Raw genomic sequence first — 14,104 nt, 5'->3', positions numbered from 1 at the left:
GTAAGTTTTCACGTATCTTATGAGCCTCAGATTTCAGTGTGAAAGTCTATTAATTAGTTACGGCCGTGTCGTAGTACAAAGGGGACACAGCCTTGGTGATGGCGAGATGCCAATCTGATCTATAGTATAGTACAGTTGTGACATCACAACGTCCTGACAGCTCGTTTAAAAGACACAGCTTCTGAATACAGACTGTGTGTATTTCTCTGTGGATCGAACGTTTTTAATACTTTCACAGTATTTATAAAGCACCTCCACCTGCTTTATAATAAAAAAAGCCATGGAAATCTCACTTTTTACATACGGGACCTTTAAAACAGATAATGGGTGCACCAGCAGGGAGCAGTACATCCAAAGCATACCTGGTTACACACGATGAGACATGAAATGTTCAGTGAAACAACACTGAATGAAATTGTGCACACTAACACAAACTCCTAGAGTAATTTTGCAGCTGTAAAGAACCACAATTATGTGACAGAGATCCATAAAAATGACAAAATACCGTAAATCACTCGTATTTCGTTGATCATTTTATTTAAAAAGTTTCATGTTCCCTTTAAAAACTTCAGGCAAATCTGCCAGTACTAAAGCTTGCAGAGCATCTTGTTTTCTAGCAATAAAAGACACAGTTCATCAGTAACTTTGGCAAAAAACACCACAACAGGCAGAGAGCTCTGTACAAAACTAAAGGAAAAACACACCGCTGTATACAAAAACATCCTGACGGTGGCAGTAAATCCCCAACAGTGCCTCCTCTGAACACATTCAAGAAAACAGAAGTGCCTCCCATCGAGAATAACTGATTCTCACAGGGCGGCCGATTGTGGAGCGTTTTTAGTCGTGTGCGGGTTAAAACGTGCAGATAGAGAGGAGTGTAAAATATGAAGAAGCAGCTACAGGGACGAAGCCTCGTGTGGCTTCTTTGCAGAAAATAGAGGTTTTTAACTCCTAATATGGGGCAGTGATGTCCTGAGGTCACACAGGAAGAGGCACTGAGAGTTTTTTTTCTTCAAAATTAGTTCTCTGTTCATTTGTGTCGAGACAAGAGGAAACATTGTGCGTTACTGTGAATTGCTGCTTTCTTATTTTACGCAGCAGCTCTGATTCATCTCTAAAAAAAAGCGTTGAATACAACATATTAGCTGTAAAAGGAGTGTAGTTTCAGAGGTTATACTTTGATATTTGATATGCTATTTGCGTGTCCGGCGATAAACTACTTTCCTCAGTCAAACCTTCAGTCAGGTACGGAGAACTGATGAAACACAAAGCACTGGAGGAAGAAACAAAACAACTTGTACTTGACATTTCAGCACTTAAAGAGGTCACGGAGAATAAGAGACGGTTTGTTTGGCATCTAAATAATAATGAGCACTGTCCGTCTGAAAGGAGGGCGGAGACTAACTAACATTTATAAAGAAAAGAAAGAAACAAAAAAGCTTAAAAGGCGAGAACCATCGGCAACGTTTCCAAACGGAGGCAATGCAGAAATTGTACGTGATACCACGGCAGCATATTTAGTTTAGAGAGTAAGAGTCAGAAGTCACACGTCCTGGACGTTCATGGCATCCTGTGGCCAGCTGTATGTGTCCAGAGTGAAGGAGTCGTAATCTGGACTGTAGACGTGAGACAGCACAAACGCCTCCTTGTCTTTCGGCTCAGGGTACAGCGAAGCAATGTTGTGTTTGTACGCATAGTCTACAATCTGTCAGAGAAAGAAACAAGCAACTATTAGACTATCATTAACAATTAATGAATACTGAACTGAATGTTACTTTGAAACGTTCGAGTTTTCAGTTTTCAAAGTTTGATGTTTTCATTTTCATTTTGGAGAAATCAGCTTTTAGTATCTTAAAGTGAAATTCTAGCTCAAAATCATCCCATGGTCTTTTTTTAAATCAATTTAGCCATCAAGACAGTTTTTTCCTGTAAATGCTATTAACGGAGAAATCCGGTAAAGTCGCTAACAGCCGGACGTGGCTAACACTGATTAGCCCGGGCAGTACGGTGAAGGCATTAAAACGTCTTTTTTAACCACTAATCCTGCTCAAAATAACACCAAACCTCTGCAGCAGCATGAGAAGAGTCCCTACACATAAAACACAGCAGCAATGGGCTCCTTCCTTTTGGATTGACTTTGGTAATCGACTTGAATGGACTTTACTACGAGAGGAGATGGTACCTGGGCCTTTAAAGTCTTTAAAACACTCTTTTAATAACCTCTGGGTTCACTAACTATGTAGTTGTTGCTTCATTTTATGTGTAGGGACTCTTCTCATGCTACTGCAGAGGTTTGGTCTTATCTTGAGCAGAATTAGTGGTTAAAAAAAGACGTTTTAATGCCTTCACCGCTCTGGCCCGAGCTAATCAGTGTTAGCCAAGTCCGGCTGTTAGCGACTCTAGCGGATTTCTCTGTTAACAGCTGTGACACAAAAAAACCTGTCTCAATGGCTTATTTAATGTGTGTAAGTGCCGAAAAAGACCATGGAATGATTTTGGGCCGGAATTACACTTTAAAGAAGACAATAATCTACATCCATTTAAAATTAAAAGGAAAAGACAAGTTTAATGAACCAAAAAAAGAAATTTCCTCAAACGTCTAAACTTGGTTTGACCTCCATTCAATGTATTTAAACACAAACAGACACACTTAAAGAGACATTAATAAGATTGGTTTGATCCAGTTTTTAGCTCCACATGCTCATTATTACACGCCACAATATTAGAGTAATGGCCCCATGTTAATGAAACATACAGACCGAGGTCACATGTGCCACACAAGGACCACCCACCTTCACTGCGATCTTGAACGACACCTCTCGTATGGAGTTGAGAGGAGGATAAAGTCTCCCCTCGGCCAGGTTCTCCTCTGTTACCATGTCAGCTATCGCCTGAAACAATAACATTTATTTAAGTGGAAGGAAAGTGCATTACAGATGTAAGTATTATTATTTATTTAGATTATTAATTCATTCCTCATTTCCTTTTTCCATTCTAATTTATTTGCTTATTTTTTTGTTAATTTTTGTTTATTTACCTTTATATTCTGAATTAATTTAGATTTTGGAGACTAAAATATACCAATGGGTTTATTCTTTGTGATTGAATTAAATAAATATTGAGAAGATATTAATAAGAACAAATGGTAACTATATATTTTATAGTTATATATGAGAAATAAATTGTATTTAAAAGAAACTTGTTAAGTAAAGTATAAAAAAATGGGTTGAGATTGGAAAAAATATATTATAATAAAGAAATAATAAAAAATAAAGAAATTATTATTATTATTATTATTATTATGTCCTGTATGAACTTTTCTGTTTTCTTTTTTACACGCTTGAAATACATTTACATCATATAAGTGTGTACAAAAGAAAGGGACCCGCTTATTGGTTGAAGTCAATTTACAAAACAAGAAGTATAAATATGTTAGTATAATAAAATGAATAAGTGTTAACAGGACAAAAACCTCTGCTGTTGTGAGGAAGATGTCGTCAGATATGTGGCGCACTCCACAGGCGATAACACCCAGAGCGACTCCGGGGAAGACGTAGGCGTTGTTTCCTTGGCCGGGGTAGAAGGTGCGTCCGTCAGCGAGCGTCACCTTGTTAAACGGACTCCCGCTGGCGAAGATGCCCCGGCCCTGAAGAAGAACAGAGAGGAAGAGGAGGATGGAGAGAAATCCCAACTGTGAGTCACTTCTGTAGAGAAAGACGTGTTTCTGTTTTAGTGACAGCAGGGGGCAGCCGTGCATAAGGGTGCTGGGAACGTGCTGCAGGTGGAGTTACACGATGATTTCTCTGCTTTGTGACAAGAGTTAATTTAACATCTGCAGCTGATCAGGAAAACAGCTAAGCACATGTCCATACAGAGTCAAGTTTTACCATGTGATTGTTTTATTGTTGTGCTTAAAAGGAGCTGTTCATTTGATGTTTTCAGGAAAATATTATAGAGACTCTAAATATCTTGGCAGGTTGTTGACTAGGCTTTCAAATTGACTACGTGCTGTCGTTCAAAACCTCAAAATCTGTCCATATCTGCCAAATATTAATAATAATAACAACAAACTTTGCTTCTATAGCACTTTTCTTAAGGTAAAAAGTGCTTTTAAGAAGCAAAACAGCACATAAAAACCAAATATAAGGGATCATGAAAACATAAAACACCAAACTATCAGATAAAGTTAAACCTTAGGGCTGTCAATTGATTAAAATATTTAATCGCGATTAATCACATGATTGTCCATAGTTAATTATTTTTATCTGTTCTAAATGTTCCTTAAAAAGGATATTTTTCAAGTTTTTAATATTCTTATCAACATGGGAGCGAACAAATATGATTGCTTTATGGAAATGTATGTTTAAAAATAATTGAGGTGGCCAAGTAAGTACGATAAAACACAGCAACATATTAAATATTATTAAATAAAGTTTTAAGAATGGATTTAAAAGAAGGTACCTCAAACAGCGAAGGCCTTAGACTGAGTCCAACTGCTGTATTTATATTTAATAACCGCAGTTACACATATAAATGACAGCTTGGGGCAGTAATGTATCAATAAAAGTATAAACAAAGAAGACAGCTAGCCAAATTCAAAGATGTTTTACATTTAGTGTAAGGTAGGATATTAATTTAGAGGTTCTGTATCTCTCAAGCAGACACACAATAGTAGATTTGTGTTAGAAACAAAATAACTCCACAGTGGACCTTAAACCTGATTTTAAATACAGCACCTATGATCTTCAGGTTGGTACCTCTGTGAGCGTGTAGCACTGCTCCGCTGTGCACTCCGCCTTGCTGGTGGGATTGCTCAGTGCAAAGATGATCGGCCTCTCGTTGAAGGACGCCATGTCTTTGATGATCTTCTCAGTAAACGCTCCTGTGACGGCGGCCACTCCTGCAGAGAACAGAGGGAGAATCCATCAACAGATAATCACTTCAAATCCAAAAGCTCCAATGAGACAAGGTGAAGAAAAGGTGCTGTTTGAAGGATTCGGACCACGTGGGTCGATTATAGACAAGCAAAAAATGATCTCCAAATTACAGTTTTTTAACCTATGGATTTGTTTCTGGTTGTTATTATAGAGAAGAGAATAACTTCCGGTTCATCACACATGCAGTGTTTGAATTGAGCCTCATAAATACCAACCTTCACATTTAAAATCTTAGTGAATTAAATTAGTTGTAGCAAATTACCGAGTTGTTATTGTGCTGAGGAAAAATGGAGGTACAAAAAAATATATAAATCACCTTTAAAAGCTTTCTCTGCTTTCGCTCAACTAATCAGGAATGACCATAAATGGGTGAAACAAACAATGTGGGTTATTATAAAGTTTTTTTTTATGTTAACACCGTTAAAAAAAACCACAGCACGTGACCTCCCAGGTAAACTCACCTATGATCGCGGTGGGTTTGACGGTTTGCACCACCTCCTCCAGGGTCTTCACATGCGGATGATCGTGAGCAAACTCCTCCTTCTCGTGGTTAAGATTGCCTCTTCCCTGAATGTGTGGAGAATGACGTCGCTGTTAGGTGATTTACACTCTTCGAATCTGGGAAAGGCTGAGCGAGTGACAGACGCACACATTACCTTTACGATGAGACCCTTTGAGTCCACCATCCAGATCCTCTTGGCAGCTTCTTCTCTACTTACTCCCTCTTTGGCCATGGCCATCATGAGCAGGTGAGCGATACCCAGAGCAGCCTGGGGGGGGGGGGGGGGGGGATCCATCCATCAGTTAGTTTTAAATGTATCATGAGAGTCTCATCTTTTAGGGGATTACAGACAGTTATTTTTATTCCAAGACAGAATAAAGGATCCTCTCACCTCGCCTGCCCCCTGGAAAACAACGGTGTGGTCCAAGAGTGTGTTCTTGGTGATCTTCAGAGCAGCTAAGATCCCGGCAACAGCTACCGAAGCCGTGCCTGACAAGAAAAAAGGTCATATTAGATATTCTTTACAGCCTAAGCGCAACGTGTGTGATCAGACAGACACATGTTGGTGCTATTGATGATGTTATTTCAAGGTTAAGGGGTCTCTTGTGTCTTAGTGACAGGGATTTATGGCTCTGGCTATAAAAGGGGAAATAGGATGTACAAATTATACAATACTGTGTTATATAACAGTCGGTGCCTTTACATGCACCGCAGTAACCCGAAAAACGGTCTTACCCCGGTTAAGGGAATAATCAGATTATTGAAGTTCCTCCCGTTTACATGAGTGGGGGAGAATGGGAAAATGACGGAGTAATTCGACCTCCGGTACAGTAGGTGGCGCTCCGCCAACATGCAGCTGGTCGGAATACAGCTTTTTCTTCCGGTTGACCTTTACAGGGGAAAATGCCCGACTTTTGGACAGAATTACGACAGAAACGGGTCTTCTTTGTAGTAATGTTACTTGCCATGGCGAAGTCCTCCCTCGGTTTAAAAGTAACGCTTGTGTTGTTGTTGTTTTCGGCGCCGTCGCTTCCTGATTTATTCTATTTCCGGGTCAAAAGCCACTGCGGCGGAGTTGGGAGGGGGAGTTATAACCCACGGAGCATGCACATGTTTACATGCATGAGAACTCCGATTACAAAGGAGTTATCTAGGTCTGTTAACCGGGGTATGAAAACTCTGCTCTTAAACTGCATATAAACGCACTGATAGAGATCTTTATTTTACGTTTTCTAGTTTTTTGTCTCTTCCTTGTAAGAATGTGGTATTTCTGGGCTGGGAACAGAATAGCAAAGTTAAAAAATGTCATATGGGATGTTTATACAGTTAAAAGTGTGATATCTTTGTCTATTTTGATACAAAAAGGCATAAATATTCTGTAAAAATCTACAGTTATGGCACTGGCTGCCTGAGGGAGAAATATGGTCGTCGTAATAAAGTGAGTGTCTAAGTACCTTGGATGTCGTCGTTGAAGCTGCAGTATCGATTCCTGTATTTGTTGAGGATGCGAAAGGCGTTGCTGTTGGCGAAATCCTCAAACTGTATCAGACAGTTCATCCCGTACCTGCAGAAACAGTAGCGTGTCAGAGTCAAGACATCAGGAAGTCGCTTGCGCGTTCATCTGCGTTTGCGTTTCTACTCACTTGTCCGTCACGGCCTGCATGAACTCGTCGATCAGCTCGTCGTACTCCTTTCCTCTGACTCTCTTGTGCTTTAGTCCGATGTACAGGGGGTCATCGAGCAGCGTCTGGATCAAATAATCAAATACTCAATCACTAAATCACTTAGAGACAACTTGACATTGCCTGATCAAACTTATCTGATATGGACGCTATTATCGAGTAACGGCTGATAAAAGTCAGATAAGTGCTGCACCAGCTCGTAAAACCTCCTGCAGCTCTGTGATCAAACACACCTGGTTATCAGTGCCAACGTCCAGCAGCACAGGGAGACACTGCTGCGGCCGAACGCCACCGCAGGCTGTGTAGAGCGCCAGCTTCCCAACAGGAATGCCCATACCGTAGCTTCCCAGGTCACCCAGGCCGAGGATACGCTCCCCGTCTGTCACCACAATAGCCTACACAAGAACACATATTAGTCATATGCATGATAACACTCTTCATTTCTCAGGCAGCAGCACCTGTGTAAGTGTGTACCTTTATGTCTTCTTCAGGCCAGGAGTTGAGCACGGTGGCAATGTGCCCCTTGTCATGGATGGTGATAAAGAGTCCTCTGTAAAGTAGTAGGTTTCAGTTAGAAGGCAGCAGTATTGATTTGATGATGCACCTTTTTAGTTCAGTTTCCTGCACGCTGTTGGGGTCAGATATGAAAATCAACCATCAGAAACTTCCTTGAGAAAAGAAGTAGATCAAACCGATGATTTTGAAGCCTTAATAAATAAGAATATGATCTTAAAAGAAGAGTTAAAAGGATATAAACTAATTTGAAAGTAGAATTGGTTGAAGTGAAATTAATGGAAACCCAAAAAATGAGAACCAAATGTTAGAATGAAACAACACCTAAACAAGTAGTGTTGCTGTGCAGCTGCAGTGTGGATGTGACCGATCTCACCGTGGTCTCCTGAAGGCGAGCCCGTACTGTTGGCACGCCAGGCCGACAGTTGGAGTGTACACGATTGGCATGAACTCCTCGATGTCGGAGGTAAGCAAACGATAGAACAACTTCTCGTTCCTGTCCTGCAGCGTCATCAGCAGGATGTACCTGAGACAGAGAGGCACGGAGAGAGACTAGTTCATTGTAACTGTGAATATAAAATACTTCTGCATGAGTATCATTTATCTGGAGGAACGTGCAAGTTGCTGGTCGACTGCTGCGTTGATCGGTTAGTTAGTTTGTATCTTTGGTGTTTTTAAAGGGTTAGGAAGTAACGAAATGAACAAAAACAAAACATACAGTTTTTGTTAATGGAGTCCAGTCTTTGACGAGAGCATAGAGCATCTGACAGCAAGGAAAAGCTGAGAAAATGCTTGTTTCTCCAAACTGGGTTGTGCTAACCGCCATCTGTTGTAGGTAAAACACCTCAGACAACCCCTCTTCTAAAAGCTGAACTATCCCTTTAACTACTAGGCCACAGGACGCTGCTTAACAAGTCTTTGATATGACCCTAAATACATTTTAATAATACGACGACTGGCGGGAACAGCAGCCGATGGTGTGCCGGCACCAGATGGGAAGAGATTTTACCAAAGAAGTGGGACAGCCCAGATTGGTTGAGCTCATTAAACATCTGTAGCTGTGTTCTTGAACAGCACTTCAGCATGATTCATTGTAAATGTCTGAGTCTGTTCCCTCACTTGTCCAGAGGATTGGTACGTGTTTCATAGCTCTTCATGACACGCAGCACTTGCACATCCTGGGAGAGGAAGCAGGGGGGCAGCAGGCCGTGGATGCCCAGTTGCAAGCGCTCCTCCAGGGTGAACGCCATTCCCTGCAGGAAGGAAAAAGGAGCAGTTATACAACACTGTGATCCCTCAAAGAGTTTACACAGGGTGAAGTCCACAAACTAAATAAGAAATCAGACAAACCAGACCGCAGTGACTCATGTGTTAGTCATCATAGTATGACTCATACCCACGCCCAAATACAGTGGTCTTTTTGATGTTTTCGTTGAATTATGCATTCACTGCCATTTTGCATGGAGACTCTGAAAAGTCGGGCAAATGTTTTGTGAACTTAGAGCGATAAACAACACAAGGCCAGGCTTTTACTGTGGTGAGCAGCCTTGTACCCCTCTGTCTCCTGGTTAAGGCTACTGCTGCCCCCTGTGTCTCGGCGTTGGCAGGCTTCCCAAAGAGTGATTGCAGGGGAGTGTGAAGTTTAATCTATTTATTCTGTCCAATAGCATGGGAGCCTGAACTCACTCCCCTGTCAGCTCCACTTCTCTTTCCTCACCCCCGCTGTATAACTCTCTCCGTTTCCTCTTGATTCTCGTGCAGCAGAGGCAACACTGACCTACATGGGGAACAAACCGGCCTCCTTGGGTCAGTTTATGTTTGCCTACAGTGAGTCTGTGAATTCTTCTGAACACACACTTGTCGTGGTAAATTATTCATCATGCTGGAGTGTGAAATGTGATAGTGGGTTGGATATTACGTTGTAAACAGCATCCCCAAGCTTACGATCATTACGCCGTCCGCAAAGTGCTTTCCATTGAGGAGTATTTGGATGATACATGCTCAACACTGCGTGTAAAAGACGCAAGCAATAGCCTTCAAAGAGTGTATCTGCTCCCCAGTCCTCTGTGGTTAGTGTTAGGTTCAGCTGACATCAACTTTTTGCCTGGACTAGCGGTTTTCCTAGCTGAAGAACAAATCTGCCACCTTGCAGAACCTTATTTAAACCATATATTTACATTGATAGGTCACTGTATAGAGTCTATAGTTTGAAAATGATGTGTTCTAATCGAGGAATGACGAGCCAATCTGTTAATCTACAAAATCTTCGGTCCTACTTTGAAATTGCACACAAATTCACCGAAAGCCCAGATTTTCCAGTTTTTCCACGAGCACTTAAACGCAGCATGCATTCGTGGCTGTGTGGAGCTGGAGACCTGTGAAAAGACTCTCAAAACTCTACATGTAAATCTAAACAGATCAGTGCTTATCAGGCAGTCCGTGCATACACATTTAACATATTTTCAAGTCTTGCTTTAAAATAATAGATCATTTAATACACACGGTGACCATTTTAAGTCTAATTTATCTCCAGAGAACAGCTGAAAGCAGCCTTCACAAGGAAAGCTCTGCCTGCCCGGGGTAATTAAAATGAGATACTCTGATACACCGATGCCTTAAATACCAGATTAACACTCAGACAAGCAGAGAAAGCTTCAGTGTGTTTTTAACGCTAATGATAAGAGAAAGTCACAGATTAACAGAGTTAAAACCCACTCGAGTGAGCAGGTTAAGTAAACCCATTAAGGTGATACTCCTGACCAGTCGCTGTAATAAAAGCTAGCCTTCACGCTGTATCTGTCACCACACAAGAGAGAGTGAAACTGCATGTAGGTGGGAGAGTATAAACTGTTTAACCTCCGTAATGGCGCCAATCCAAACCTTATCATGGCTTATTCTGAAGTTACAACATAATAGTACCCCATATAATCACACGTGGTTATGTTTGACATTTGAGAGGTCACTGGAATCAGGTTGGCAAGATTGCAGAGAGAAAGACGTCAGAATCAGGAGGATCAGAAATATAACCTCTCTCAATGAATACAGTGTTTATATCCAGTGGAGATGTTCAGGGTCAACTAGCATCACACCTACGACTGTGTGATGGTGACGTGTGTAAATGTAAAGAAAGGGTGGAGGGAAACCCTGTTTGTCTTTTAACTGGACAGTTAAAGTGTAAAAATAAAGTAATAATAATAATTATCAAGTGTCTGATTACTGAAAATGTTTAGGTACACCCTTAGATTAACATTTTTTTTAATCAGGGAGAACCAATTGAAAGTTCACACTGATCAAAATGGTAAAGATGGGACCAGTTTGAACCACCTTATACACTGCTGAGCAGCTCAATCCACTATAACATAACCAAGTAGCTGATCCATACTGTGCAAACACTCCACATCTGCAAAGCAATGAGCAACTAAGCTGCCAAACAAATGAGGTACAGCAAAAGCACAACGCCGCCTCCAAAATGCAGTGGAGAAGAAACTGAAAGTAGGACGAAATGGAAATAGCAGAGTAAGCAGAAAAACCTCAAAAGTGTACTCAAGTACCAGGGCGAATACATTTAAAAGTGGTGTAATAATAATCAAATATCTAATGTTTGAACATGTAAAACACTTTTTCTCCTCGAGTGGGGCTGAACTCGCTCACTGTTTCCACTGAATTGACCTCGAGCCAAGAGTGAAACTGCTGACTGCGCCTCAGGAAGAAACTGTGACCGACCTCCTATCAACTCAAATACAAAACAATAAACTCTGTTTAAGTGTCGGTATCTGGTCTGCTGTGGTTGAGGGGAAAAATGCAGTGATGGTTAGTCACTTGGAAGAGGCGGATGTTTGCTTGAGAGCAGTTCTGTAGCTGAGGCATCTTTGGAAAGAGCTTTTCCCCCCATCTAACTAAAATACTATTATTTCACACTGTGACTCCAAAGCATTGACACTTTAAAATACCAACAATATGATTTATTAGGAGTTTAAAGACAAAACAACCTAAATTAGTATTGTGACACAGTAAAACACAGATGATAGCACCGAAAAACACTTATTTCCAAAGTGGTCCTCGATGGAAACATACAAAAAAATCACAGCATAAACCAACTAGTCCCACTTGAATCTTCACACCCACGGTTCAAACTCCCTCCCTGTGAAAGTCAACCATCAACTCTTTAAAAAAAATGTTCTTTGTTTGTCTTAATTGAATATTCAGGGGAAGGTTGTTCCATAAGGAGATCCCTTTATATTCACAGGTCAAATGTAAATTTTCCTGGTTTTCTTGGTCTTTTATGATAATAAATTGAAGTTATTTGGGGGTTAGACTGCTCCCGTATGTTCAAAATGAATACTGCTGAGCATAATGTGTCTTACAGGTGAGCTCACACACTCACCTTCACCTGTTGTCATGTCAATGTAGAATAAAGGGAAAACAAATGTTTGCATCTCCTGGTTATTGTAAGCAAAGGTACTGGACACTTCAGTGAACTCACCTTGTTGAGGTGTGGGTTTCTGGTGATGTCGTAGCCCCTCTTCTTGGTGCTGACGCTGCCCTTGCGGCTCGTCCCGGAGTGACAAACCCGCACAGCCTGGACAGAGGCGGGCTTTCCCGCTGCAAGGTGACCCGGGGTACCGACCAAGACCCTCATCCCGCCTGCTGCTGTCGTGCGCCTGCACAGAGACAGAGCGGCTCTTCCTGGGAGGGAGTTCATGTTGCCTGCAGACAACATACACAGTGTCAGTGAAATGCTGCTGCTGGTACTACAGGTCACCTTCCAGTTCAGAGAGAGGACGCACATGGCAGAGGGGTCGGCAAGAACATTTCAGATATCTACAACGGCATTCTTACTGGAACAAATTACCTCACTTTTGCCATTCATGTGCACTGAGCTTTCAATTTCGAATATCCACAATAACATTTTAGATATCTAGAATGTCCATTCTGGATATCTGTAATGTAATCTTTACAAGGACAAACTCCCATTTCAGATATCTACAATCCAGTTGTTACTAGTGATAATTTTAAATTCAGATATCCCAAATTGAAAACCATTCCTGTATCCATAATGTAATTCTGACTGTCCCAAATACATTCTGACTCTTAAAAATGTCATTACAGATATGTACAACTGTAATTTTCCTAGTAAGAATTACATTACAGATATCAATAATGTTCATTTAGATATCTAAAATGTAAAGGTGGAAAATATTATTATATATATATTTAATATTATGTTGTAGATTAAGTGTAGATAGGAACAATGTCATAGTGGACATCTGAAATGACCATTCTGACTAGTAAGAATTCAGTTTTGACCAGGAGAAGTGGTATTATGGATATCTCAAATGAAATTACTGATAATAGTGAGATTCTATAAAATGTTAAAACCATTTTCCATAGGAGGCATGGCCTAGAGATGCCAAACATACTGCGAATACCACAAGTCCTTCATGTAAACAACCTTCTTTCCAGTGTGAGAGTGAATCTGAAGGCAGCCATTCATCTTAACGCGGATAAACCATTCAAATAGGACGATAGTAAATAAATAATCCAGCCGATGTGTTCAGTGTATTCATATGAACATCCTCGTGTGTGCGGCTCCACCAGCTCAGTTAGCTCCTGTTAGCTTCCCGCTGCTTTTATCATAGTTCAGTGTTTTCTCTATGGGACTTTGTGCGCGGATGCTAATGCTAATGCTAGTCAGTTAGCCTCACCTGGAAACGGTGTGAAGCTGCTGCGGATGGGACTTCAATCTTCATACGAGGCACTTCTTTGCCCCGGTGCTCGGTTTATTTCGGTCTGTGTTGTGTTGTTAAGGGAGGATCGACAGGTAACAGCTGATCCGGGATCCTTTGACATTGACAGCCTCACGTCCCTCTCTGCAGGATCCACCAATCAGAGCGCAGCGTGGCGGCGCAGAGGCTCCTCCCTCCTGTGACTCAGTGACACAGGCTCCATCTCCAGCTTCCACATCTGCACTCACAGATGCAACATAACTCTTCATGAACTGATCTCACACTGTCAAATGACTTATTACAGTTTAAATTTCATGCTTTAACTGTGTTTCATAAAAAACAGCTGTTTTTTCCATGGATGGATGACTGAATGGGCCCTTAGTAACAAAATGTTGCTGATAAAAACCCACAAAACCATCACAAATATGTGCTAAATTACAAACTACAAACAACCCAAAATGACTACAGAGGTGCAAAACGAGCATGAAATGATGCTAAATGATTGACACAAAACTATCAAAAGCATACATAATGATTACAAGCATTCACAGAGATGAAAAACGACTATACATGTAAAACAAAAAAAATGACCAAACGACTACAAACAGATGCAAAACAATTACAGAATTAACACAAAGAGGTGCCAAATTACTTAAAGTAGATGCAAAACACTACAAAAAGATGACCAAATGACTAAAAGCAGATGCAAAACAATTACAGAATTAACAGAAAGAGGTGCCAAAT

The 14,104-nt window shown here is 40.9% G+C and overlaps 1 protein-coding gene across 1 annotated transcript; it reads right to left on the bottom strand.

Annotated features, from left to right (window-relative positions):
• Window positions 1-374: 374 nt before the first annotated feature.
• me3 (malic enzyme 3, NADP(+)-dependent, mitochondrial) lies at window positions 375-13,484 on the bottom strand. Its single transcript, XM_083921328.1, has 15 exons — window positions 13,340-13,484; window positions 12,118-12,341; window positions 8,754-8,887; window positions 8,011-8,160; window positions 7,596-7,671; window positions 7,355-7,516; window positions 7,083-7,186; window positions 6,894-7,003; window positions 5,831-5,928; window positions 5,594-5,707; window positions 5,399-5,504; window positions 4,758-4,900; window positions 3,473-3,646; window positions 2,793-2,891; window positions 375-1,705 (listed from the first exon to the last, which is right to left on the bottom strand). The coding sequence occupies exons 2-15, from the start codon at window positions 12,334-12,336 to the stop codon at window positions 1,544-1,546; spliced, it is 1,851 nt and encodes a 616-aa protein (XP_083777454.1). The 5' UTR covers window positions 12,337-12,341; window positions 13,340-13,484; the 3' UTR covers window positions 375-1,543.
• Window positions 13,485-14,104: the final 620 nt, after the last annotated feature.

Source organism: Echiichthys vipera, assembly GCF_963691815.1.
Source record: "Echiichthys vipera genome assembly, chromosome: 10".
Lineage (NCBI taxonomy): Eukaryota > Metazoa > Chordata > Actinopteri > Perciformes > Trachinidae > Echiichthys > Echiichthys vipera.
This window is presented reverse-complemented; position numbering and strand designations above follow the sequence as displayed.

Coding starts and splice junctions, on each gene's coding strand:
- me3 (XM_083921328.1), bottom strand. CDS start 12,336: ATGAACTCCCTCCCAGGAAGAGCCGCTCTGTCTCTGTGCAGGCGCACG. Junction 4,901..5,398: donor CAAACCCACCGCGATCATAG/GTGAGTTTACCT, acceptor TGTTCTCTGCAG/GAGTGGCCGCCGTCACAGGA. Junction 3,647..4,757: donor AGTGCTACACGCTCACAGAG/GTACCAACCTGA, acceptor GTTCTTCTTCAG/GGCCGGGGCATCTTCGCCAG.